Source organism: Tympanuchus pallidicinctus, unplaced genomic scaffold (assembly GCF_026119805.1).
Source record: "Tympanuchus pallidicinctus isolate F22 unplaced genomic scaffold, pur_lepc_1.0 scaffold1, whole genome shotgun sequence".
NCBI classification, from domain to species: domain Eukaryota; kingdom Metazoa; phylum Chordata; class Aves; order Galliformes; family Phasianidae; genus Tympanuchus; species Tympanuchus pallidicinctus.
In genome coordinates, this window is record NW_026294618.1 from 8,999,435 (window position 1) to 9,025,123 (window position 25,689).

A 25,689-nucleotide genomic window follows, 5' to 3' on the forward strand; every position below is an offset into this window, starting at 1 on the left:
TCCTTCTTGGTGGCTCTTAACTTTATGAGCACTATGCTCTGCAGATTGGTGGAGTTCTGTGACATTTTTATTTTTTTTCTGTGCTTCTGTGGAGCACTGCTGTCTTTTCCTGAAAGAGGAAAGAATCAAGAATTGCCAGTGTGAGACCCATCCAACATGGGCCTGAGCTTGGCAGAGGACGGGATCCATTCCCAATGGTTTGGATACAAACGTTCTGTTTTGAGTGGGAAAAATTCATCCACGGCTGTGACAGACCATCCCATGTCCTGAAAGTCTTTTCCATTCTGAGCAATTCTGTGATCCTATGATTCCATGCCATCCTTAATCTCAGGATCAGGGAGCTGCTCTCAGTTGCTCTGTTTGCTGGTACACATCTAACCAAGGACACTTTTCAGTTACCATGGTGGACGTCAAATCTTTTAAGAGTCTTCTTTTTGTGGGAAGTAGAGCACTCAGAGCTTGTCAGACTGCTCTACATTTTTCTCATGGCATTCAAAATATTAATCATCCTTACACTTTGTGGATGGAAAACTGCAGGAATGTACTCTGCAGCTTAACTGATGCTTGGTCTTAACCTCATAATCTTCTTCATTCTACATTCAAATAGCAGCACTGAAGAAAGAAGTTAACAGATTGTTTTCACAGTTGTTGGAGCTTGAGCCTGACTTACAAATACACTATGTCCTCCAGGCATTCTCTTCTAAAATACAAATCCTTACTTGGACTAATTCTTTGTGCTTTGCTGATGGTATTACTATTTCCTAAAGCACTCAATTTCTTTGTTAATTTAATCAAAAGATTGACACATTTCCTAGCTAATAAAATTCATTCTGTTCCAGAATTTATCTTATGTATGTGATGTTGCTATTGAAATGGTAGCACCCTTGTGGTAGTGAATTAACAGTAATGAATTAAATTATTATGCAATATAAATATTTGCCTTCTTATAAAGCTCATTGAAAAGAGGGTTTAAAATCTCTGGGTTTATGTAAGCTTAAGCAAATAAATTTTATGTGATGTGTAATTCAAAGCATTGTAAATTCAGACACATTGTTACTGTGTCTCAATGATGCAAAAGGATATTATTAGGACTCGGTTGATTTTACTAATTGTAGCTAATAAAACATCACAGAATCACAGCATGGCTGAGGTTGGCAGGGACCTCCAGATCCATCTGGCCCAAACCCTGCTCCAGCAGGGACTCCCAGGGTACCTCACACCTCATGCAGGTGGCTTTTGGAGAACTCCAAGGAGGAGACCCCACAGTTCCTGGGCAGTCTGTCCATTCCAGATAAAGGAGCTCTACATATAAAAAATAATCAAACAGCACTGGCTGATGTACACTCACCTTTATTCACCTTTAAGTGTTGAGGGAATGAAAAAAAAAATAAAGGAATCGAATGCTGTTTTGCACAGATTTAATCATGAGTCTGAGTTCAGCTGCCTTCAGTGAGATGTGTCAATTTAACTTTATGGATGTCTTAAGCTGGTCTTAGAATTGAGCTGTTTCTCTAATATACATTTATATATGTATACATGTATCTATATCTATTTGGCAGTTCTCTGTCAGTTCTTGATGAACAGCAAACTTTTGGGAGCATGTGCCAGGAAGCACAGGTAGTCTGAAGCAGCAATTAATAAAATTTGCTTTTGTTGACAATGTCCACATTATACAGGCTGCATAATCCACATAGTAACAGGTTACAAAGTTTGGAGAAGTATATTCTCTCAGTGAGGCACCAGCAGTATCAGTAAGTCTACTGGAATAGCCAGGAAAGCAAGCAATACGAACTTGGTGTTTATGCTAACAACTCTGTTATTTGGAAAAAGCAAGAGGTAATGAACATAAGTTATTAAACCTGATGAAATAAAATAAATAAGATACTGTATCTTTGAAGCAATAAGGGAGCTTGTAGGGGAAAAAAAAAGTGGTGGTGCAGGCTGCCCAGAGAAGCTGTGGATGCCCCATCCCTGAGAGCAGTCAGGGCCAGATTGGATGGGGCAACCAGCCCATGGCAGAGGTTGGAACTAGACAATCTTTAAAGTCCCTTCCAACCCAAACCATTCTGTGATTCTATGAAAAAAAAAACAAAAATAAATAAATAAAAATTGCTATTTGATTTGTGACAAACTGTAGATCTAAGACTTTGAAAAACAAAAATAACATTTCCCTTTTAGTTACTCCCATACTTGCTTGCTCTTTCTGGGCTTGTCCTCTCTAAGTGATTGTTTTCAGAGAGAACTACTTAGTAACTCCGTGTTGTGATTCTATGAAAAAAAAAACAAAAATAAATAAATAAAAATTGCTATTTGATTTGTGACAAACTGTAGATCTAAGACTTTGAAAAACAAAAATAACATTTCCCTTTTAGTTACTCCCATACTTGTTTGCTCTTTCTGGGCTTGTCCTCTCTAAGTGATTGTTTTCAGAGAGAACTACTTAGTAACTCCTTGTACCTGCTTTCTGAGGGAAGGAATGTTCAAGCTTTTATCTTCTAATGTAGTAGACACCCTGTAGTTAGGGATGTGGCTTAGTGGTGGGCATGGTAGTGTTAGGTTGATGGTTGTACTTGGTGATCTTCAGGATCTCATCAAGCATAAATGATTCTATGATTCTGTGTTCAGCTCTTTAATCTATTCTCACATACCCTCTTCACTATTACATGGATTTTCACTTTTCTCTTAATTCTTCAAAAGAGGGAACTGCTAAATTGACAGTCCTTTAAGCACAGCAAGAGATTTCTTCCCTCTCAGCCCTCAGTAATTCTGCTCAGCCTTGCTGCTTCATGCGCTGAGAAACAGAGCAGTTAAGTTGTTCATAATTGCTGCATGGCAGTAACACCTCGATGTTAAGTTAAAGGGATTTCCAAAGGACTCTACTTTGTACATCTGCCTGATCTCCAGTCTAGTCTTGTTCTTGCTTGTAGCTGTAGAGGTAGCGAGCAGGGAACAGTGAAAGTTGAGAAGTCAAGTGACCAACATAAATGGTAAAATTCTGAATTTTTTTGCCACATAAAACATAAGGATTCGGAGCACGAGGAATTTTCAGAGTTTCATGTTACGTAGGATTTAACTGATTACCTATATTATGCCTCTTCTTAAGATCTGTGTTCTAGCTGTTGAGACCTTAACTTCCAAACCAAAGTTTAGAGCATGCGAAGGAAGCATGAATGGAAGTTTAGGCTTATGGTACTTGTCTGTTTACTTGACCAAAGCTCATTCCTGGTTATCTGGTCCAAAGAAAGCTTTTTAACATTAACTTTACATTGATTTGATTGTTTTATTTTCCTCACTAATGTCTTGTGCCATATTTCTGTTATACGGTGTGAGCAAACCATGGCTCAGTTCACATTAACCACAAATGGGAGTCATAGTTCATCATGCTGTCAGCACCTGAAAGTGGGCAGTTGGGTCCTAGATTTGCCTGACTGAGTTCAGTATCTGATCAGAAGGTTTAAATATAGAAACTCAGTTTAGAGAACAAAAAGATTAAAGCATGCAATGTGGCTGTCTAATAGAAAAAAAAGTGGATATACACTTAGCAAAACTGGTTGATAAATCCACTCATGTCTACGGAATATAGACCAAAGGCTACACACTGACAGCTTTCCTTATTTGATTACTAAATGTCTCCTCTAAAACAGAAATTAGGGCTACTTCAAGGTTCAGTGGCAATTAAAGCTCTGTTTTTGCTTCTAGGAAATTCTTTTTAAATGTACATTTCATTTATTCTTAATACTGTCTCGTATGTATTATGCAAGCAAATAATGCATCTCTGAACAGTGCTGTCTTTCAGTGTGTGCTTTCTGAGTGGGTAAAGCAGATGGATAGCTCTCACTCAGTCCTGAAACTTTAAGGAAAAACATTACATACAGTTCAATATTATTCTTAATGAGGAAAATTTACAGTCCAGAAATCTTGAAGATCAAATGAGATCTGTAAATAGTAGAGTGATAATAGAAAGTGCAAACATTAATTTAATTAAAATTGATCTTTAGTGCAATAAAAATAGAGGCTTGACAAAATCGTCAGCAGTGCATGTGTCGTGATGTAATTACCTAGTGTACGTGGGCAGGCTTCATTTTAACAATGATCACATTTTAAGAGGAGGATCCAGAGTAAATAACATTGTATTAAGATTAGCTTGTTTAGATTCTAAGCATATGATGAGAAGGCTGCTGGAAAGAGGGAAAAATGAGGTCTCAGCACTTTCTAAGGAAAATCATATTGTATTCATAGTGTTCACAAAAACATACAGCTTTTACCACTGACTTTAATGTATGTGATAACTGAGATTGTTGTCTGTGATGATTCAGAGTAGGGAAGCACAGGTGTTGATTTGAAGAGACTTGATTTTTTTTAATAACGTGTTTGTGTGGTTATTAATGAAACATCGGATTTCTTTTCAGATGTATGTAGTTAGAATTCAAATACACCTATAAAAAATATTTTTTCTAGGAAGTTAAAAGATATTAAAGTAGCCAAATGTACAAACAGAAAAAGAATAAAAATAAACTGCAAACCGGAATCTTTGGTCATTCATCAAGAATCCAAAGTAAAACATGAGAATGAAGAGGAAATGAAGGACTAAAAATAAAAAGATGGCTAGAATAGTGAATAGCACAACAGGATTTATGAAGTACTGTGGATTTTTACACATTTGTTCATAAAATCTTGTTACTTTGAATCTCCAAAAATTTGGATTTGTACAGTAATAACTAAGTTAAAGCATTCTATAAAAATGAGGGAATCATAAACACATAGCAAGAAGTGAATTTCAAAAACAATTAGGATTTATAGCACATGTTTTCAAAAGAGCTCAACACCCTTTTGAAAGCCAGGTTTCCCAAAGAACTTCTTCAGCTGGGCGGTGAGATCTTTTGAAATTCTGGCTGCAGATGTTTGTGAGTAGGACTTGAAAATCAGAGCTCAGCACCTTTGGAGAGCTGGGCCTAACAATCAAAATTCACTATCAAGATGCACTGCACAGAGCTTGAATTTTTTTTTGTTTTGTACTATTTAGTGTGCCTTTACAGATGTAAGTCAAGCTAGGAATCAGGACTTTAATTTACTTTATTAAGTTTAAAATTGACTAGAGAAAGGGAGACACAAGTCAATAAAGGCATTAAGGAACTGTTCATGAAATGAGCACGTGGAAGAATTTTGTGGAGTTTTTGAACATATACTTCACATATATGAAATTAAACTTTGAGTGTAGCCAGTAACTCCCATCACCAGTATCTCTTCCCAGCAGATTTGTATTGAACTAGGCAGCCTGGTCTGGTGATTGGTGACCCTGTCCACGGCAGGGGAGTTGAAACTAGATGATCTTTGAGGTCCTTTTCAACCCCGGCCATTCTATGATTCTATGATGAAATTGTAATTTCTTCTGTAACCCTGAGCTCCTGAAGAGGTTGAACTGCTTCATTGGCTTTTGTGCTTCATTGTATGTGACACAGTTATTCCACAGGCAAAGGACTTGGTTTGGGTCTTCTGCTTAGACAAAGATTCTTGGAATGGACATTATTATAATTAAAGTATTTCCTACTGTGCCATATTCCTAATTTGTTCATTCCTCATGGTCTGTGGTGAAGTTTGGTGGTGATGTTTGCTTTAAAGGCGAGAGTGGAAAAATACGTTCATGTGCATTAAGTTCTGTGTTGGGAATGGTGGATCCTGTATGAAGAGTTTAGGCAGGAGTGAAAGGCACTGGAAACAGACACAACCTGGATATAAGACAACTAAGAGTGCACACTCACTGCATTTACGACATATCTAATACACTGTTAAATTAAGTTCAGATAAAGACTTAATTCTTTTTCCTGGCTTTTTACTATTACTTTTATTGCTTTTCATTGTAGGAGAGCTTATGCAAATATCATGATGAATCATTTCATGTCCTGAGGATGTGCTGAGTGACTGTACAACTATGTTTAGTGAGCTAAATCAGTCCTAGATTTCTTCTCAAGAATCACCTTTTGTGCTCCTTTAAGTGAGGTCATCTTCAAAATTGAGTGTAACAGAAGTCCATTTCCTTTTCCGTTTATTGAACTCTGTAAATATTTGGAAATCTTGATTTCTGCTGTTTGGATACAATGCTACTTAACTATGACATTAAAAAGAAAATGGATTTGTCCTTTTCTTTGGAATTTTGTGTTAAATATACGTTCAAGTGAAAATCCAGAAACCACAAATGTATTTAATAAACTTGTTACCTTTGGAGTCCCATAAGAAAGTTCAATTAGTGCTAATGAAAATATGCCTCTAATAACTTTCTTATAACATTTCTAGTCACTGGAAAATTGTAAGAACACCCTGCTCCATTTCAAATTCCAAAATGAAGTATAATTCTGCATAAGTAGAATTCACTAAGTCCTAATTGTTCTTGAAAACATTAGAGTGAGTTTCTGCTTCTCTGTTTTCAAAAAGCAGTATGACTACTGTAAGTAAATTTTACTAAAACCAAAAGAACAAAAAAACAGATCTGAATAAATACAGTTTGAATTGTGACCTTTAATAGCAACCGGCAGAGTTTGGACTTTTTATGTGGCACTGGCGATTGAAAGATGTTCACCAAATTCTCCTCCTTAGTTGCACTAATACCCTTCTAACCTGATGACCGGTTTTATTTGCATGATAAATTAGAGTTGGTGTGTATGCTCTTTTAGCAGACTCCTGCCCATATTCCACCCTTTGTAATACAATAAAGACTACTGCAGTCTGTAGCATTGCACAGGAAGGAAATTTTCTTTGTCATTCAAAATGCTTCCAGTTCTGGGAAAATCAGTGGTAGGATGGGAAAAAGAGCTGATTCCTCTTCTCTTTTTTATTGCTTCTGATACCCTGGCAAGACACTGGGTTGTAAGTACTATCTAGAACTTCAGATATATATACCTTGTTTCTTTTCTTCCATTCACAAAAATACAGAGCAAAAAGTTTGATGTTCTCTTCTGTTTCTTCTCAGTGTGTAGTTCCTGTCTCACTTCTGTTTCTCACAGATTAAGTCAATCAGAGCTTGTTCTGCTCTTTTTACATCAGAGTATGTTCTTAAGGAAGACATTTAGGAACGGTTAAAATGGTAATGGACTGAACTCCTTCCAATATTAAATCGCATCTTGATTTTCCTTATCTGTCTGCTAGCTCTTCTAGCCAAGAACTAGGATTGACAGGATGCCTTTTTGAAGCCTGATTTCAGTGGAGGATGGTGAGACCCCATCAGTGTCTCAGGCAAAGTTATTAAAAATAGAAGTCTAAGGATCTCAAGGCACTGTTGGAAAATCATGACTTTCCTCTTTCAGCAGCAAAATGAGATTATAATTGTAAGGCTGGTTTCTCATTCACCTTGTTCAGCCACTTTTCCTTAAATGCATTGTCATTGAGATTTATTACGCTGATGACTGTAAAAGCAGTTGGTTCAAGACAGCAGAGAGTCTGATTCTTAATACTTTCTTTGTTGAGCCATCTATCTCTTCATCACACACGTTAAGGTTCATCCGCAGTGGTAAGTCTCCCAGATCATGTCTAGAAGACCACAGTTGTGGGTACCGTAAGGGTACCTGCAGATGGAATGAAGTGGTCTCATGTGAGTGCTACGCTGAAAAAAAAAAATCCCACCCTGTACTTCCAACATGAAAATGGAAAGAATTTCTTCTGGAAAGTGGCAGCTGCGTTCTGACATTCATGTAATGGGAGCAACTGAAAGCTTTATGGTGTGTAACTGTGACACTGCATTCCAACATAAGCTTCTCCCTGCCCTTCTTCCAACCAATAAACTATTCTTCCTCTCTTTTCACTCTCACCCCTCCTAATCTTCTTCTGTTTATATGCTTTAATCATAATAGCAACAAATCCATCCCTGCCGGTATTATCGCACCGTTGCAAATTTTGGCTGTCTCCTTTGGCACTTTCCTTGTAGATGGAATGATATTGCCCACTTTGATGGGGCTTAATTCTCAATGTAAAATACTGCTCTGTCAATGAACATTTTCTCTATTAAACTATTTTCAGTCCAACAATAAGATACAGCTTTTTGGGAGAACAGTTTTCTCATTATTACCTTAACCCATAAAAAGGCTTTTTTTTTTTTTTCTTTTGAACATTTTGGGCAAGTCTTCAGTTACCCAAATATTTGTAGTACAGAGTAATTTGCATTTCAGCCCTGTGAGACTAGTAAATGCAATGAGCAGTCTGTGTATTTAATATTTTTAATATTTTTAATAATTTGCAACTAGTTCAGTACGTAGAGCTGACCTATTGAGAAGTAGTTTCTGGTGTCTGTAGGGAGCACTTCTGCGTTGTAGTCTTTTGTGTGTTTAGCAGAATTCTGGACTTTGACTGGGAAAATTCTAGAAGTGCTTCTTTTTGGAAAATATTTCAAGTAATGTGAAACAACAGATTATTTTTTCTTGTGCCATGACTCATTTTAAGGTGAGATGTGGATGGTCCCTTTCCTGTTGCCATTAGACAGGTTTCAGCGTTGGAAGTCAGGTGTTAAGAGAGATACTGACATCCTTTTGAAAGGGGGACCTGCAGCCCAGGGCACAAGGTATGACTTATTCTTGGCTTATGGTTTTAAAATTGAATGGTCAGAGTTCTCAGTTTAGTTCTCAATCCAAGAAGATACTCTGTGACTACTACAATAGGTGTCTTAGGGGAGTCTTGGCCCTTGTCTGTCTGTATAAGGACAATGAGAGAATCTTAGTATTCAGGGCTGAGAATATCATAGCTTTTGTGAGATTGGCTGTAAACAGTCATATTTAATAACTGATAAATAAATTATTTAATCTGAATTTATTAATTAGGCAGAATTAAGTAAATTGATAGAAATTTTGCCACTAGTTTTGGCAGAACCAAGCTCACTCTCATTGCCTTACAGTACATGAAATCATGTGGGACCAGTAGCGTTCAGTAGGACATTGGGCTTGCCACAGTTTCTTTAGGGCTCTGTCCTTTCAGTTATTCTGCTTATCACCAGCAGTGTCAGTAAAGATAGTTTCTTACTGTTAGCAGCTGAAGTTAGACAGTACCAAAATTTCCATTCCTCTCACTGTGCTATTGAAAGATACAGTTATTTTCATTCCATCGTAGTTCTTCCATTATTGAACTCTGCAGAACAGGTTTGACTGTACTCCCAATAATATTATGCAAAGTTAATAAGCCTGATTGAGATTCCCATTTTAAATCTCTTTTAAATCTTTTGCACCAGCTCTTCATGCAGCTGGTGCACTGAGTTCAGTTATAGGAATCCACCATATAGGGCACAGAATCAAATCTATATTAAGTCAGTGGAATGTGGCCTTGAAGTAGACAAAAATTTAGTCACACCTCACCTTGCTGCAAATATCACTCAGGCCTACTTAACTTCAGATGAGATTGCATGTGGTCGTTGTGCCTGTGCACTGTGCACATCGTTGCACTGAAGACTGTGGCACTTTGAAATACAAATACATTTAAAAAATGCTGGTCCTTGAATTTTGTTTCCATTCAGAAAACACTGGAGGCTCAAGGCATAAAAGCCATACTTCAAACAATATTGAATAGTGTTTGTTAAGTAAAGAGGGTGCCAGGACATAGTGAACTTTATGATCACTGTAGGGCGTTTCAGATAGATTAAAATATTGCCTAAAGGTAGAATCTGAAAGGAAAAATAAACCCAAGTCTTTCATTCATTTGAAAAGTATATGTGCTATTTATGTTTGTAGATAGTGAGTCAAATTTGGATGTTGAAGAAGGCACAGAAATTTATGTGGGATTCCGTTTATGTTGAATATAAAGGAATGTAAGTTAGTAGACCAACAAACTAGGAGCAAATAGATTTTTTTAAGTGGTGTGGAGCAGGTAGATTAAGTTTAATTTCAGGGCATCCTACTAATTGCTTTTCCTGCTAAATCCTTCTCTTTTTGCCGCATAGCATAGAAGTAAAACCATACCAGATACACTGCTGAGTTAAGGAGAATCTCAACTGCTGCCAACAAATTGGCTGTAGTTTTGTTGTTTTACATGGGGGAGTTCTGCCATTTTCCATCAGCTGGAAAGTTGAGTTTGTCTGTTTTCCTGACATTAAACATCATTAGCTGAGAGTTAACATCTATTTATACCTTAAAGTGTTGCCATCTTCTATTTCCAGGATAGTCTGTGAAAGTATAACAGAGGTGAGGTGCCTGTGAGGTGCGTTGGTATATTCATTTTGCTCCTGCATTTCATTAGGAAGGAATAGCATGGCTATTCTTGGCTAGTGTTCGTGCTGCAGCTAAAAGAATGCCTTAGACTCCCAGAAACAGTGACATACTTCAGGCAAAGAATATACAAGGAACAGAATATGAAAGTCGAGCGAGCTCCTTAAGTTTTTTCTAATAATATTTTTCTGATTAAGTCATGAAAAATAAGGCAAAGATTTGGCATTGGGAATTAGTCTGTAGGGTGGGGAAATGGAAAAATGAGGTTGCTGTAATCTATTGTGTTACACTGCACTACTTCAGAAGGAAGATACAAGAAATTAAGAACCAATATACTTAAAAAGGAAATTTCCCCTTAAATTTCATTTCTGTTTCTGGGATTACCTATACTTGTGTGCAAGCTACAAAAAATGGATTTGTTTGCTATCACTGAGGATAGCATCGTCTTTACTGCAATTTAATGTTTCCATAAAAATCATAGAGTTAATGTATCATGTTTTACCCCGGTTAATAATACAGTGAAATACTGTGAAATTGTGAGGATTATATACAACTGCACCAAAATAGTGTTGGTGTTGCCTGTATCTTTAATTACCCTCTATCTTTAAGGATGCTAATTCTTTTGAAATATTTGGAAACAATGCGTATGTGTGCATATATATGTATGCATGCTGTTTCCTGAAAAGCCCATATAGCAGCTGCTTTATGACTATGTCCAAATAGAAATGATCTTAGGTAAAAGTTTTGCTGTATAATTGTTTGAATTTATTTTATCCCATTTTATTCTGAATCCAACCTGTTGTAGTGTTCTCAGAACAAAATCTCCCACAGTTCTGTAATCTCTTTGTTGCAATCGAGAGTGTTGGAGATGTGTCTGACCTAAGTCGACTGGCTCCCTTAGGGTCAGTTCAGTAATGATGTCTTGTAGAGATGAGAAGGGATCTACCAAGGTTGTACCTGTGGTCCCAGAGAAACAAGGATGAACTTTCTCATACGCACCGATAATTCTCATTTTGTCTGTTGTCAGAATAGGGTTTGGATTCAGATTCTACCCCAAACTATTAGACTGTAAGTAATTCTATCTATAAAAACACAAAGTATGAACAAAGAAGAGTGCCTCAGATGCCAAGAAGCAGAGGCATCCTTGACATCAAGCTAAGATAAACGGAAAACAGTGCTCAAACAGGAAACAGCCCTTGTCATGCTGCCAACTTCAGGATCAACTTAGAATGTGATGCAACACAATATGAAGGCAATTTTATTTTGTTAAAACATGTTATGAATTTCTAGTTGCTTGGCTTTGCAGATCTCTCAAGGAGGGAGACACTGACTGGAGCTTGGCTACCACTTCTCCACAGCCTCAGCTTTTGCTCCCTGGGCTCTGGGTTGACCTCTGAGTGACAATTCAGCCAAGGAACAAGACTGAGAAGGCTGTGGAGACAATCATGTCAGCACAGCATTTTATGGTGGCAACCTCATCTATTGGACACATACTGTAAGAATTAAAAGTTTGGATGAGCAGGAAAAATGAGGAGCCTAAACTGTGGGAGGAAAGGAATTCTTCATCTACATTGATCTCTGGTTTTCTTTGGCAAGCATTTTGCAGTGGCTAAAAAAAAAAAAAAAAAGGAATTTTCTGAATAATTTGATGAGTTTTTTATCAGAAGAGAGTGCCCATGTCTGTGGTAGAGCCGTGAGCCTGTCATTTCCTCATCCTGCATCCTGTGCATTTACTTTTCAATAGCATTATCAGGCCTTATTTGAACTTTTTGCAACTTCCTAATAAAATATTCTGATTTTGGAAATAGAGAGCATCTGTTACATCCATGTAAGGTGTCATTTCTCCCTTTTGCAAAATTCCTGCTGGTAGAGATTCTACTTTCTGATAGATTGGTACAGCATAAAAGTTGATATCAGCACAGACATCTGATACCTACTTTAGCATTTGAATTTTTTCTTATCTTTTGAGTTTTGCTTGTTACTGGCCGTGTTACTTCACTTGACCCACCCCAAATTTAGTTTCTCACCTTTCACATTTATAACCCACAAAATAGTAGTTATTTCTTACAGCACCATTATCTCTTTGCTCCCATTTTGACAAGCTATTTGTGTTACTCTGCATTAACATAACTTCCTTCAGAAATGTTATCATCCAGCTCTTCATTATGTTTTACTGGTGGCTGTTTTTGGATTGAAACCTTTCCTCTTAGGATATGGGGCATAGAATACAATCTTAGCCTTCTCGCAGGGAAGCAGACCTTCCTCTGATATCTGTGATGTGTTTCTTCTCCTTGTGTAAGATTAACTTGTTTTTGAGTTTGTTCCACGACCTGAGAATTAAAATACCAAAATTAACCAAATAAAATACTAAAATTAACTCTACCAAATTTTATTTTCTGTGTAGTATCTCGGTGCACTCACAGTCATCACGTACTGATGTTAATTGTGACAGTTTGCATTGTTTTTGTCTTGGCATACACTTTATAGACACTATACATGGAGTATGAAGTAATGCTTAATAATTCTGAAACATCCAAGACCAAACAAGACCATCTAACCTGTTCCCAGACAACATCAGGGAAGGTGCTGGCTGGCTTTGGCCAAAATCATGCCAGAGAACATAATAAAAAGTTGCAGTTCTGGAACCTTGGACCTGGCCCTGTTAAATGTACCAGCACTGAGGCTGCAATGTGAACTGGGAGCTGCAAGTTTAGGCAGTTAAAATGCTTCTTCTGGTTTCATCTTGCTGTTTATAGAATGCATTCATGGGGAAATATATATGAAATAATAATTATTCCCTCTGATATGATAAACCTTGGGTTATTTCTGTACTGAAAACTGCTGTACTCTTATTTGGGCCATAGCTCAGCTCTGTGCTGCTTCACTGTGTCTGATTATGAATTTGCTCTTTCTGTGAAAGTTGTCATTAATATTCATGTAACCAGCGTGCTGGATGGGGATCCTTAGGTTTCAGCTAAGAATTAGAAGGATGTATGTGAGCAGTGTGTGCATGAGGTGTGTGCATGTGTTGGATCTGGCATGTGCCCAACACAGAGACCGGGCCTTATAGCTAACAGCACAGAACTTAGGGAGAAAAATTCATCCTGAAGTCCATTTGGCAAATGAATCTTAAGGACTGCTTGCATGTGTTTATGCTTGGTTCTTAAAAGGACGTTTGATGTTTATATTCTAGTGTTTTAAGTCTTAGGCAATATTGTTTGGATTCATCCAGTTGATTTTAATCTTTCTCTTTAACAGTATACATTTTGATGTAGAGCCATCTATCTGAGTTAGAGTGCATAGTAGGAAAAATTTCTTCTCAGTAGGAGTGGTGAGGCATTGGCACAGGCTGCCTAGGGAGGTGGGGGAGTCACCATCCCTGGAGGTGTTCAAGAAAAGGGTGGATGTGGCACTGGGAGATGTGGTGTACAGCGGTGACAGGCATGCATCGATGGTCAGACTAGAGGATCTTAGTGGTCTTTCCAACCTTAATGATTCCATGATTGTAAGATACAAAGTGAGTGTGCTAAGACATGTCTGGGGGATAAATTGTTATAAATACTCTGGAATTTTCAGTTGTAGTATACTTCGTTAACTGTGTTGGAGATATTTGTTCTGTTACTTGTTTAATATTGCCACACATTCATTTGGGATCACAGGAGCTCAAGAAGGTAAAATAGAAGAAAGTTCACATCATATGGAATTACTTCACACTAGGACTGAAACTATTTTTTGCAACTTCTGTTCACTGTTCAGTTCATTTGCTATAATGAAACTATTTGGTTTTCTTTATATCAAGCTGTGACAGTGTGCTGATATAGCAAACAAAATGGCAGTTCAAATGAGCAGCTGAAGAAGTATGTAAAGGGGAGCTGTAAGAAAGAAGGGGATGGATTCTTCAGCAGGGTCTGTTGTGATAGGACAGGGGAAATGATTTCAAATGTAAGGAGGGGATGCTTAGATTGGATATAGGGAAGATGTTTTTTGCAGTAAGGATAGTGAGGCAATGGAACAGATTGCCCAGATGTGTGGTGGACACCCCATCCCTGGAGACACTCAAGGTCAGGCTGAGCACCTGATGGAGCTGTAGGTGTCCCTGTTCATTGTAGGGGAGTTGGACCAGGTGACCTTCAAGGATCCCTTCCAACTCAAATAATTCTATGATTCTAAGAAATTATTGAAGATTTTAAAATAGAATTCATTGTTGACATAGACAAAAAAAAAAAAAAGAAGAGTGTGTTTAGAAAAGCGACGGCAAAGTGAAGTGGAAAGCCTAGGAAGCCCTGTTTTGGGCAGGGAAGGTGTAGGCAAGCGCCTGCTGTTTTGCCCTGCTTGTTTTCCTGGAAATCCTCACAGCACAGCTGTGCTAATAAAGCAGGATGCACTCCCCTGACCCAAACTGTTTTGCCTGCACTTCTCTGCAGACCAAGTAAAAGAAATTGTGATTAATGTGGCACTCTGTGTCAAGGGTAGGCTGTAGATTACCAGTAAGTGCATCATTATGTTATCTTTGAAAAATTTACTAGGTTTCACCTGACAGATAATAGCTTTTCCCTTGCCAGCACAACAGAGGAATAATAAACTAATACATGGGCTGAACGAGATACATTAAAAGAAGTGTTAGTTTGACGGTGAAATGGCTGTTGCTTCTTATAGGCTTTTTTGAAGGTTTTTAAAGTAAAAGTTGCTCCTGTTTTCTTCCCAGCCCTATGATTTGAAGTCCTGCCTCCTTCCCATATCCTGATGCTCTTGGTACGGGTCAGGGCTGTGTGCCTGCAGAGCTGTGCTGGGGTGCTGCGTTCTTTGCCATGGGTCAGCGCAATGGCTCTCATATAAAAAGTAATGGATTGCTTCCTGCTGCTGCCAGCTGATTGTGTCTCTAGGGCTGCTGTGGGCTGCGTGTTGCGTAAATGGTGTGGAATCCTAATCTGATGTTCTTTTGTTGGTGGTTGTTGCATTAACTGTTCCTGCACCCAAGTATGAGCAAATTATGCAGCAGGAGCAAACACTTCAAAATCTCACAAGTCAAAGCAAGGATCCAGTGACAACTGGAGCAGAGTAAACCATCAGGTCTGTTCTGGGGAAGTTTTCATTTCTGATAGTGTAGGAGGAATATTTTTTTTCAGTAGATCAGAGTTTTCTTATTTTACAGCTTCAGTAGAGAGATCTGAGCATGGGTAGGGACAGCCTATACAGTGGGAGCCAAGGTGTGCCACCAACAAAGTTGAGCTCTAGCCAGTACCTGCTTGGGATTTCTTCTGGGAAGGAAAAGAAAAATCTTTTAAAATCTCCTGTTGTTCTGATACTCGTATCTGTCTTTTCACTTTAAATGTCTGCATAATCACAGGTGCCTGAATTTTCAGTCTGCATTTCTTAAGTGTAGTCAAAGCTGTTGAATTTCAGAGGTGTTGAGCTCCTCTCATTGACATCGCAGGAGTTAACAGCTCTGAAAATCACAGCACTTTTTTGAATAGTGATTATTAAGTGACACCCCATTTTTTAATAAGAATGTTATATCCTTCATATAATCACTTACCAGTCCCTAAAACAAGAAGCATTACCGACATAAATGTGAAATAGTAGCTGACAGATGTATTTCAACCCTTTCAACAAAAGACACTGGTGAAAAATAGGAGCGTGTTTTGTTGGCTGGATCTGATCTTCATGCTTTCGGTGTCTTTATATAGAAACTATTTAAATATTTTACAAGAATCCCATGTTGCTGTGTTCAAGACTAATAAATTGTGCAGTGATAAAAACCATTTTGTTTTAAATGCAATAGTTGGATGTTTTGTTCTCTGTTCTCATTTTAATCAAAAGAAAAACCTTCCAACTGTTTTTGCAAATCCGTAACTGTAGAAGTAACCATTGTTCACTGAAAACTCAGTGTAGGAAAAAGTGAGCTCTGAGAGTCATAGCAGTTGTCTGGATGTGGATGTCCTGTGCCATGCCTATGTGCTCACCTCTGCAAAGTGAATGAACCAGCAGGTAGGATTTTTTGTGTTTTACAAGGGAAAATGCTGGATGTTAGAATACAAAGGAACTGCCTGAGTTCCCATCATAGTTAGCAAAGGGCATATCCTCCTACTGTGATAGCTCTTAGTTTTCATACCACTGTCTTGTGCTAAATAGATGAAAAGCCAGATAGGTTGTCCAAATGCACAGGAATGTATGAGTTCTTTATGTAGGTAGCTTGGAGGAAACCTTTGTTTTGTTATTTAATATTTGCATGAAGCAGTGATGACGTGAAGTGACTCATACTGATTTAATGGTTCTGCCTAACCAGAGCTCCTTGGCCACCATTGTGTTCTTGAGGGCTCACTTTTCTCTAAGTAGTTCCTCATCTCTATGTCTTGTAAAAGTTGTGCAGATTGTACACACCTGGAGTTGATAGATTGATAGTTCTAAACACTAAAGTATATGAAGAGGGACAAAATTAAAGCTCCAGAAGTCTGTACACCTTCCTACTGTGACATGCATTGTAAGGTAAAATGTGTTGGGGATTTAAGGCAGTTTGTTCTATGAATGCACACTCCGGCTGTATCCTCTGCATCCTTCCAGAGATGGATATACTGTGTGACAAGTGACTAGGAGCTGCCTTGACACCCACATTAAATTATGAGATGTGCTTGCAGATAATGTTAGGTTTCTGTTGTTAATAAAGGCTAAAACACTAAAATTTGTGAGATGCTGCATCATATTTCAGTCCTTTGAACCTTTCTTGTCTTCAGCCCTATGTAATTTGAAGAGTTAAAAATAGATAATGAAAGCAGAAGCTGCCTGGTGACAAAGCCAAACAGGAACACCTTGAACTTTAACTGTGAATGCATGTGTCATCGTGAGGGCTGAAATCTTGCACTTAAATAGCTTTTTAAATAAATAACTGTCAAGCAAGTAAAAAAAAAAAAAGAAAAAGCTTCACGAATACTGTGTATTATCACAACAATCAGCAGTGACAATTGTACTGACAATTTCAGTGTCATGCAGGAAGGTAGGCACAGTTTTTGGAAGGTTGACCAAAGCACAGACAGGGCTTTGGTGTGACCTATAGCATCACGAGCACAGGGCATGTTTGCCTTCAGAAGGTTCACCAGCCAGCTTGCAGAGTCACTGCATCCATTCAAGACTCTGTGAGTAGTGTCTCTAGTTTCACCAGTGCTCAACCAATAAGCCTCACTAGACTTTGAATGAGGGGTAGCTTGAACCAGGAGATTTGGGTTTCTCAGTCTAGATATTTGTAACGTTTTTGGTGTTTTAAACTGATTGTTATCACAAGAAACTTGTGCTATTACATATGAGAAGAATTTCCGTATACAGAGGGATCATTATGCCTTACACATTAGTTAATGATATATACAGTTGCATTTATAGCTCTGATAATACCTGGTACTTTAATACGTAATGGCCTCTGCTACCAGAACTACCAGTTTGTAACAATTCTGGGAGTTGTAACAGGAAATATAATTGAGTGCCAACTACATGGTTGCAGCTGGTGTCAATTGCAACTGGATGAGATCTTGGCATTTGACAAGACAAAAATGATTAACTGATGTCAGGTATTTGAATCTGCCACTTTCCTTCATTTTACTTGTCCATTTCTAATTCGCTTATTTCAAGGCAAAAAGATAACATACTGCTTTTATGAACGTGTGTAATTATAACAAAAGATGTTAAGTCTGTTGTATCCACAGCCGTCTTGCAAAGAAGCTGAACTCCATCTTTAAGCAGTTCTGCAGGCAAATGCGTGTTTTGGAATCCTGGCTCTGAATCTAGCACTAAGCTGAGAAATACTTGATACGTGTTTGAATAATGCAGATTTTGAATTTCTATGTTATTGTCTGACAGAGAGTAAAGAAAGAAATTAAATAAAATTACCCTCCATATTACCATCGTCTTTTAACTTTATATGCCATTAAAAAATGCAGGAATGCACAGGGCATTCTGACAGCTTACTTGGTTTGTCTTTCTTTTACCTCCAAGGTTTAGTGACTTCCCCCAGTGGTTAGTATAGCACTCCAAGCAACTAATCCTGTATCTATAAACTGTAATGTCAAAGGATTAATGTTTGCCTGGGAACACAGGTCAAATCTGCTTTAGATCACAAGAGCTGGAGTTCAGCTCCTAGCTGAAATATCACGAAACTGCCATATAATTTAGTACAAGTCTTGCGTTCCTGTACTTCAGCTGCTGGTTGCCTTTAATAAAAAGAGGCCCAGGGCTGATTTCCCTGAGAATGTATTTTTCTTTGTCTAAAACCAAAGTATTATCAGCTGGAAAGTGGAAGGATTTCTTAAAATAGTTCTGTATTGGCTATAAATAATGCTTTGAAAGTCTGCGTTTAAAATACTGTGGAAAGTCCAGTAAGGCAAGTTACTGATATTTCCTAAATTACTTTGCTGTGGTACAATGCCCAGATTTTGTAAATATCTTGTTGTGAAAGCATGATGCTGCTCACAGGTGCATGAGCTGGGGCTGACTGGAGAGCAAAAGCATTCATTTTGAAATAGTTCTAGAATATTTTTAACATATTAATCTAACTTGTGCAATCTGTAGAGTGATATATGCAGCAAACAGACATCTATATAACTGCATATATAACTGCATCTTTTTTATATCTGTGGTAGCTGCCAACAAGTCACTGTGGTTTATACTTAATTATCTGCAAATGCAATATCCAAAATCTCTCTTATTTTGCCTTCTTGATACTTCTGTTAGGGACAGTAGCTGTGTATCTTTGAGGCTTTTTCATATATGAATTATTGTAGTCATGTTTCACATCCAGGAAAAAGCAGCAAGTATTCTTTGAGAATGTTGGTTTGATAACATGGAGGTGTAATAGAGAGTGCATACAGTAATTTGCTTTTAGTTACTGTGGGTGGCATTTTTAATTACTTTTATGCTAGTTTAAGGCTGCCCTGTATTCTGTTATCACAACATAAAATACTCACTTTAAAACACATGTCTTTCACTCTAGCATGCTAAAAGCAGTGATGTGCATCACTGTACATCTCAGTGGTGGGGTTGTGCTCTCATGCTCCTGTCATTACCAGGAATATTGATATGGAGCTGCCCATTGACAATCCTGTGTGCTGTCAGACAGTCCGGATACTGGATGTGGGGCTGCCTGCTGCCCTCTGGTGGGGCAGTGCCTGCTGGACACTGGTGCCTTCTGTCCCAGATGGGCTCCCCACTGTGTGCTCCCATCCTTAGACCACATTTCCCAACCTAACTTTGTCTTTGGAAAACATTAAGATGATAGCCATCTTTGGATGGGAGCAGGCTTTCAGCCTCTATCATAAGAAAGAAGAGAACGGACTCTTCAGTAGAGTCCATTGTAATGAGACAAGAGGAAATGGTTTCAAACATAAGGAGGGCAGATAGAGGCTGGATATAAGGAAGAAGTTTTTTACAATAAGAGTGGTGAGGCACTGGAACAGGTTGTTCAGAGAGGTGGGGGATGCCCCAACTCTGGAGACACCCAAGGTCGGGCTGGACAGGACTCTGAGCACCTATGGAGCTGTAGGTGTCCCTGTTTGTTGCAGGGGAGTTGGACCAGGTGACCTCTAAGGGTCTCTCCCAACTCAAGTAATGCTACAGTTCTGTGCTCGGAGCACTCAAAAAGCCTATCTATATGCCTGCATGCGACAAACCCAAGTGGCAGCCGGGTGACGGCGCCTGCAAGGCTTGGTTGGGTGCCGCAAGTGTTGCTGACTCTCATTTTCTCCTGGTCGCACAGGTCCTCCGCTCCGTGCTGCTGTTTCCCACGATAGAGCGCATGGCCCAGTCCCCACAGGGCAAGCTGATGACCCCGCTGCTGTGCAAGCTGCGCTATGCCCTCTACATGCCCGTCTACCTGCTGTCCTTCCTGCCCGAGGGCGTCAAGGCCTCCCTCGTGCGCTTTGCTCTGCGGGGCATGAAGACCTGCGATGAATCTTCCATAACGACCTCCGTAAATCTCTTCAGCGTGGATTGCATCGGTGAGCACGTGGGGTTTGGTGGTTGCCTCAGCTTTTGTGTCGCTCTCGTTTAGCGAAGGTAGATTGGGCTTTTTGCAGACAAAAGCTCAGTACTAAAGCACGAATAAATTGTGAATTGGAAAATTCTCTAAAATTAAAGACTACAGGAAAATCTCGGTTTGTCAATTAAAAAAAAAAAAGTCTTCAAGGAAATGTAACAAATGAAATACTTTCCCAAAGCATCTATATTTGTTAAGAAAACCCTGACCTGTATACTTTTAGCAGTATCTCATGTGATTAAACCGTAGTTTTGCAGTGGATCTTTATTCATCCTTCCTTACTTTTTGCATTTCCTTCATACTGGGTAGTGAAATAAATCAATAATCAGTTTCACAAAGGTTTCTCCACATAAGTTTCATTAAGCCTTGATTTAACTCTTTCTCTCTGTCATTTTTGTAATCTGAATTGGAGCATTAGTGAATGTAGGAAAAGGCCTTCAGCCTGAAGAGGCACATAGAAGTTACTTTGTGCACAGAATTTCAATGCTTTTTTTGGGCAAAGACAGAAGATTAATGTCCTTCCAATGATATGGCACACCGTATGCATAGTTTGCATGTTCTAGCAAAAGGAACAGCTTTAAGAAAGGGAATAATTTCAGATAAATTATGTTACATTTAGAATGAAAACCAGAACGTGAATTGTGCTATACTCCAGGTATTTTAGTAAGCTAGCAGTTGAAAACAATTTGGAATAGAATTGACATGCTAACACAGTAATAACAGCAAGAAGGAAGTTTAGATTGCATTAATAGTAGTAAAAACACATTCCTAGATTTCCAGTTGTGTTCTGTCTTCTATCAGTTAATTCTACCTCCTAATCGTCCGAACAGATGTGCCAGAGTGACTTTGTGCTTGCAAGTCCCTTTAACCTCATCTGTGAATGTGCTGCTCTGTACCAAAGACTCGCCTCTAGGGTTGTACAAGCAGCCTGTAGGCTGCAAGCAGGATGGGCAGTCAGGGTTTTTGCTGACAAACCCAGACAGTGCTGTTTATGTTGTACAAAACTGCCCTAAGAATAGTGGCTCCATTTCATCACCCTGTACCTGACAAAGTCAGGCTGCTGGTTGATAATGTAAACTCCTGATGGAAGTCATATGGTCTGCTGTTTGAGTTCCTGTTAATTTATGGAAATTTTATGATGATGAAAGAGAAAACATCTCTGCAGTCATATGTACCGTAGGAATTCAGGCTTCTTCCTTTGCTAGTTTAGTCTCGGAGAAAGGTATGTGAAGGTCTGTGGGGTCATATCTCCACAAGCCAGGAATACTCTGGTCTACACAGATAAAATTCTAGCTCTCAAAGCAGGTAGCTGCATTGAGGATTGTGGTGGAAGTGGTCCTTGGCCTGCATTAACCTCCAGAAAATTGTGGCCAGTCATTGTTTGTAAGTGCTGTTTGGCACAGACCACTGCAGTGCCAGGAATATTTTAAGAGGGTGGATTTGATGTGCTGCTGTTGGAGCCCAGCTCTTCAGTTTTTCAGTTCCCAAGTGTGTCTGTCCTGACGTGACAGCCAGAGGTAATTTTTCTGGGTGCACCGATGTGTCCAAACTGCAAGGAAAATTGAAGCAAGAAGCCAGGCTGAAGGGGCTTGTTCTCATAGGATGTGATCTCTATGTTCAATTTATTGACTGAATTCGTTATACCAGAATGAAAGTCCCTGTGAGCCAGTGTCTTATAAAACTTGAATAAATAGGCCTTCTGATGCAACTAGTTCCTCTGGGCTTGTGATATCATCTCTTAGGCAGAATTCCTCTTCGATTCCATCTTTGGAAAGTGATGATATTTTACAGTCCAGTGACTCAGGACCACATGCATGGATTAATAACCTTAAAGCTTTCTGGATATTGCCTGTTGGCCTTCTCTTGTATTCTTTGTGGACAGCAGTGTAATGCTTCAGCAAAACTTTGCTAAGCTTAGCACAAAAACCGAGGCTATCCTACAGAACTGCCCATCTGTGACTTAGTGAAACCTCTGAATTTGTGATAAATACTTTTCTGATTTGTACCTTGTCCCTTAACAAACTGCTAGATATGGTTGAGAAATGTTGAGCAAATTAAGATGTTCCTCCTCTCCAGGAAGGTTGCATGTCAACTCATTAAAAATACACATATTGCCTTTGGCATGTATGTCTGTTGCATTACTGTAATTGTAATAAAAGCTGTGATTAAGGGCAGAAAAGATGGTAAAAGTTTCCTTAAGACTAGTACGTCCGCTAAAACAAACCAACCTGCCAGGGATTTGTTACCACATCCAAAGCTTAGTCACAACAATGTTTTCTCTCCTCTGAAAGGAAATGAGGCTTGAAAACTTAATTGCAGTGGAACTATAAGAACTAGTGCTGTTCCCATTGAGATCAAGAGTCATGAGTGGTGATCGTGGTCATAAGTAGTGTTCCCCAGGGGTCAGGCCTGTCCTGTTCGGTATCTTTATTGATGACCTGAATGATGGCATTGAGTGCACCCTCGGTAAGTTTGCAGATGACAAAAAAAAGTTTGGAGAAAGTATTGATCTGCCTGGAAGTAGTAAGGCCATACAGAGGGATCTGGACAGGCTGGATAGTGGGGCTGAGGCCAATGGGATGAAGTGCTCCCACATAACTTGCAACAGGACTAGAGGGAACGGCCTCAAGTTGTGCCAGGGGATATTCAGGATGGACACTAGGAAAAACTGCTTCTCGGAAGGAGTGGTCAAGTGCTGAAACGGGCTGCCCAGGAAGGTGGTTGAATCATTGCAATGGAGGTGTTCAGGAAACCTTTAGATACTGTTCTGAGAGTTATGGTTTAGTGGAAAATACTGATGATAAGTGAATGGTTGGACCGAATGATCTTGTAGGTCTTTTCCGACCTTGGGGATTCTATGATTCTATGAAAAGATCCCTTCAGTGGCAATAAAATCTGGCCCTCAGTGAAACAGTCAGAGAGGCTAGGGTATTGTGAAAGAAGAATTGTATTACTTGTCTATCCCACTGTTTCAGATTATGTTTGCTCCCACTTCTTATCCAAACTAAGCTTTCCATTGACCCAATTTTACAACTGACAGAATGGAGAAATCCCAGTCGAACAGCAGAAGCATTGTGATTACACTGTCCAGAAAGGTAATGGGATATAAAGTCTAGTCCCAAAGGGGAAATACTGCAGAAAGAGGGGAGAGAGCAGGGATTGCAAAGAAAAGTGATTGTAGGGTAGAATATAGAGACAAAATAAAATATATAGGTAAATATAGAGAATATATATATTATATCTACATAGAGAATATAGATGTGAAAATACAAATGAACCTATTGGAAGTAAGCAAAGGAATCTGAAGACAGTTTGGGGTTTTAAGCTTTTGGCAAAGAAATTTTAGAGCAGAAAAAGTATGACAACTAACTGGAATTGGGATGCCTACATTCCTGAATGTCTGGGATGAATAGACAGAAAAATTGAACATTAGTGACCTTAAGTTATCTGAACTGTCATTCTGTGTATTCACGCTGAATACAAGGATACCCCTGTACTGTACAGCAATGGTTATTCCACAAATATTGTATAGTTGTTCAGTACTGGAACTCTTTGACACTCCAGCCTCTTGAAATTTGTAAACATTTCTTTGGTGACAGATGCCAGTAGCAGACTTACAGTGACAGTAAACCATTCTATCTACATAGGACAGGATTTATTGTCCACCAGTTTGACTGGCAAACTTCCTCCATTTGTTTCTGCAGAATTTCCACAAAAGCACAGACATTACATAATAGGTAAACACTGCAAGGCTTTTTTGAGAGGCGGACTCACAGGTCAGAGGTTAATGTCTGGATGACAGGGAAGATACAGATAAGCACAATAGCAAGAAAAACCTCCAACTGGCCCAAACGTGGTTGTCCTTTGTGGTCTTGAACCTATGACTTCCCTTGAGGAATCTCCCTGTTTGTTTAACCTATTCATACAGGGGAATACAGAAATCTGGAGAGCGATGGAGAGGAGGAAAGGTCTGCTTTGTGGAATTCATGCAGGTTGGGGAGGGGGGAACTCAGAAATCTGAAATGAAAGTTTCAGAGAGGCTTCGGCTGTCACACAAATGAAAGCTGGAGACAGTAGATTTTCATTTTAATTTATGAGTCCAAGAGATGTAGTAAAAAAACAAGGAGTGAAGATAAAGTGCCACAGATTAGATTCAAACCCTATCTTGCACCAAATGTGAAAGCATTCAGATTTCATGTAGAGGGTTTGTATTTCATTTGTTTTACAGAGAAAAAAAGTGGTAAGGCAATGTTAGGCAAACTACTTTGAAGCCTAAGTTAGGAAACTGCATACAGTCCACAATCCTGTCTGAGAGATCAGATGCCCAGCTGAGAGAATCTAGGCTACTTCTGTTCTTTATCTGTACAGGATGGCAAGATTACATGTCTGAAATGCCACAGAGGAGGGAGTTCTATCATGGGATAGAGTTTTCTGAACTAGCAAGTAGCATCTGGGAGACAAATCTGTATCAAAAGCCAGTGAAATGAAGGCTTCTAGTTACTGCAGACTTCTATGATGATGGAATATAAGATTTTGTGTTAACTCAGTTGTTGGTCTCCAACTGGCAAATTTAATGCTATGTTTGAATTATCCCCATCTTGGGAGTTATCATATCCTGAGATCTATTCCAGTTCTCTCTTCTTAAACAAAGAGATGTTAAATATGATACTGAGTGGTCTTCATCTGCTCCTCATACAATTTGCCCTCCAAATCCATCACCATCTTCATAGCCCTCCTTCAAATGCTCTCTAATATTTTTATGTCCTTCTTATATTGTGGTGCCCCAAACTGTCTGTACTGCCACTCTGTAGCTATTGGCTCTTCATCTTGCTGCTGGCATCAGAAAGCAGTGTCCTCTGAGTTGTACCCTTGCTGCTGGAAGGACAGGCAGATATCCTAAGCTTTCACTGCATTAAAATTTACAATTGCTGGTTTCTGCTGACATAGTCCTATTGTGTACTTCCTACCTTATTTGAAAACTCATTTCACATCTTCGCTTCCACTTCCTGACAAGAAAAACAGGAAATTTTTGGAGAAGACTACTTTGAGGCTAAATTGCTGCAGAAATACCTATCTAACTAAAATAGACAGGTAAGAGCAGTGTGTGGCATTACTTTTCTGACAATCCTGAGCCATTCCAATTATTCAATTGATATTTTTCAGAGCTATGTATTATTTTAAAATATTGGGCAAGCATTTTATAAACAAAGTCATGTGAAATGGTGAAATAAGCACTTTGCTCACTCTAATGGGTTCTTTAGAAAGCTATGTACAATGGTGTTTTCTCACACTGAAATTAAAATTGAACTCTTAAAAGGAATGGAAGATGCAATGAGCCCTTCTAACTCTAGCACAGAAGGCAGAGCTCTTTTGATTGGAGTTGTATGGAACTAAACTCTCCATTGAGGCATGTCAGGCCAAGGGGACGTTGCATATTATATTCTACTTTCATGTGTGGGATCTGTGTTTTTTTTAATTAATAGCAGTTTATGTAGTATT

General features: G+C 38.9%; 1 protein-coding gene across 5 annotated transcripts in view; it reads left to right on the forward strand.

Moving 5' to 3' along the window:
* The window catches only part of LDAH (lipid droplet associated hydrolase), a 107,448-nt gene that overhangs the window by 50,218 nt on the left and 31,541 nt on the right, over positions 1–25,689 (forward strand). For all 5 annotated transcript variants that reach the window (XM_052688855.1, XM_052688875.1, XM_052688865.1 and 2 more), the window contains one exon: positions 19,912–20,152. In XM_052688855.1, the coding sequence (XP_052544815.1) occupies positions 19,912–20,152 (241 nt within the window). The remainder of the gene's footprint in view (positions 1–19,911; positions 20,153–25,689) is intronic.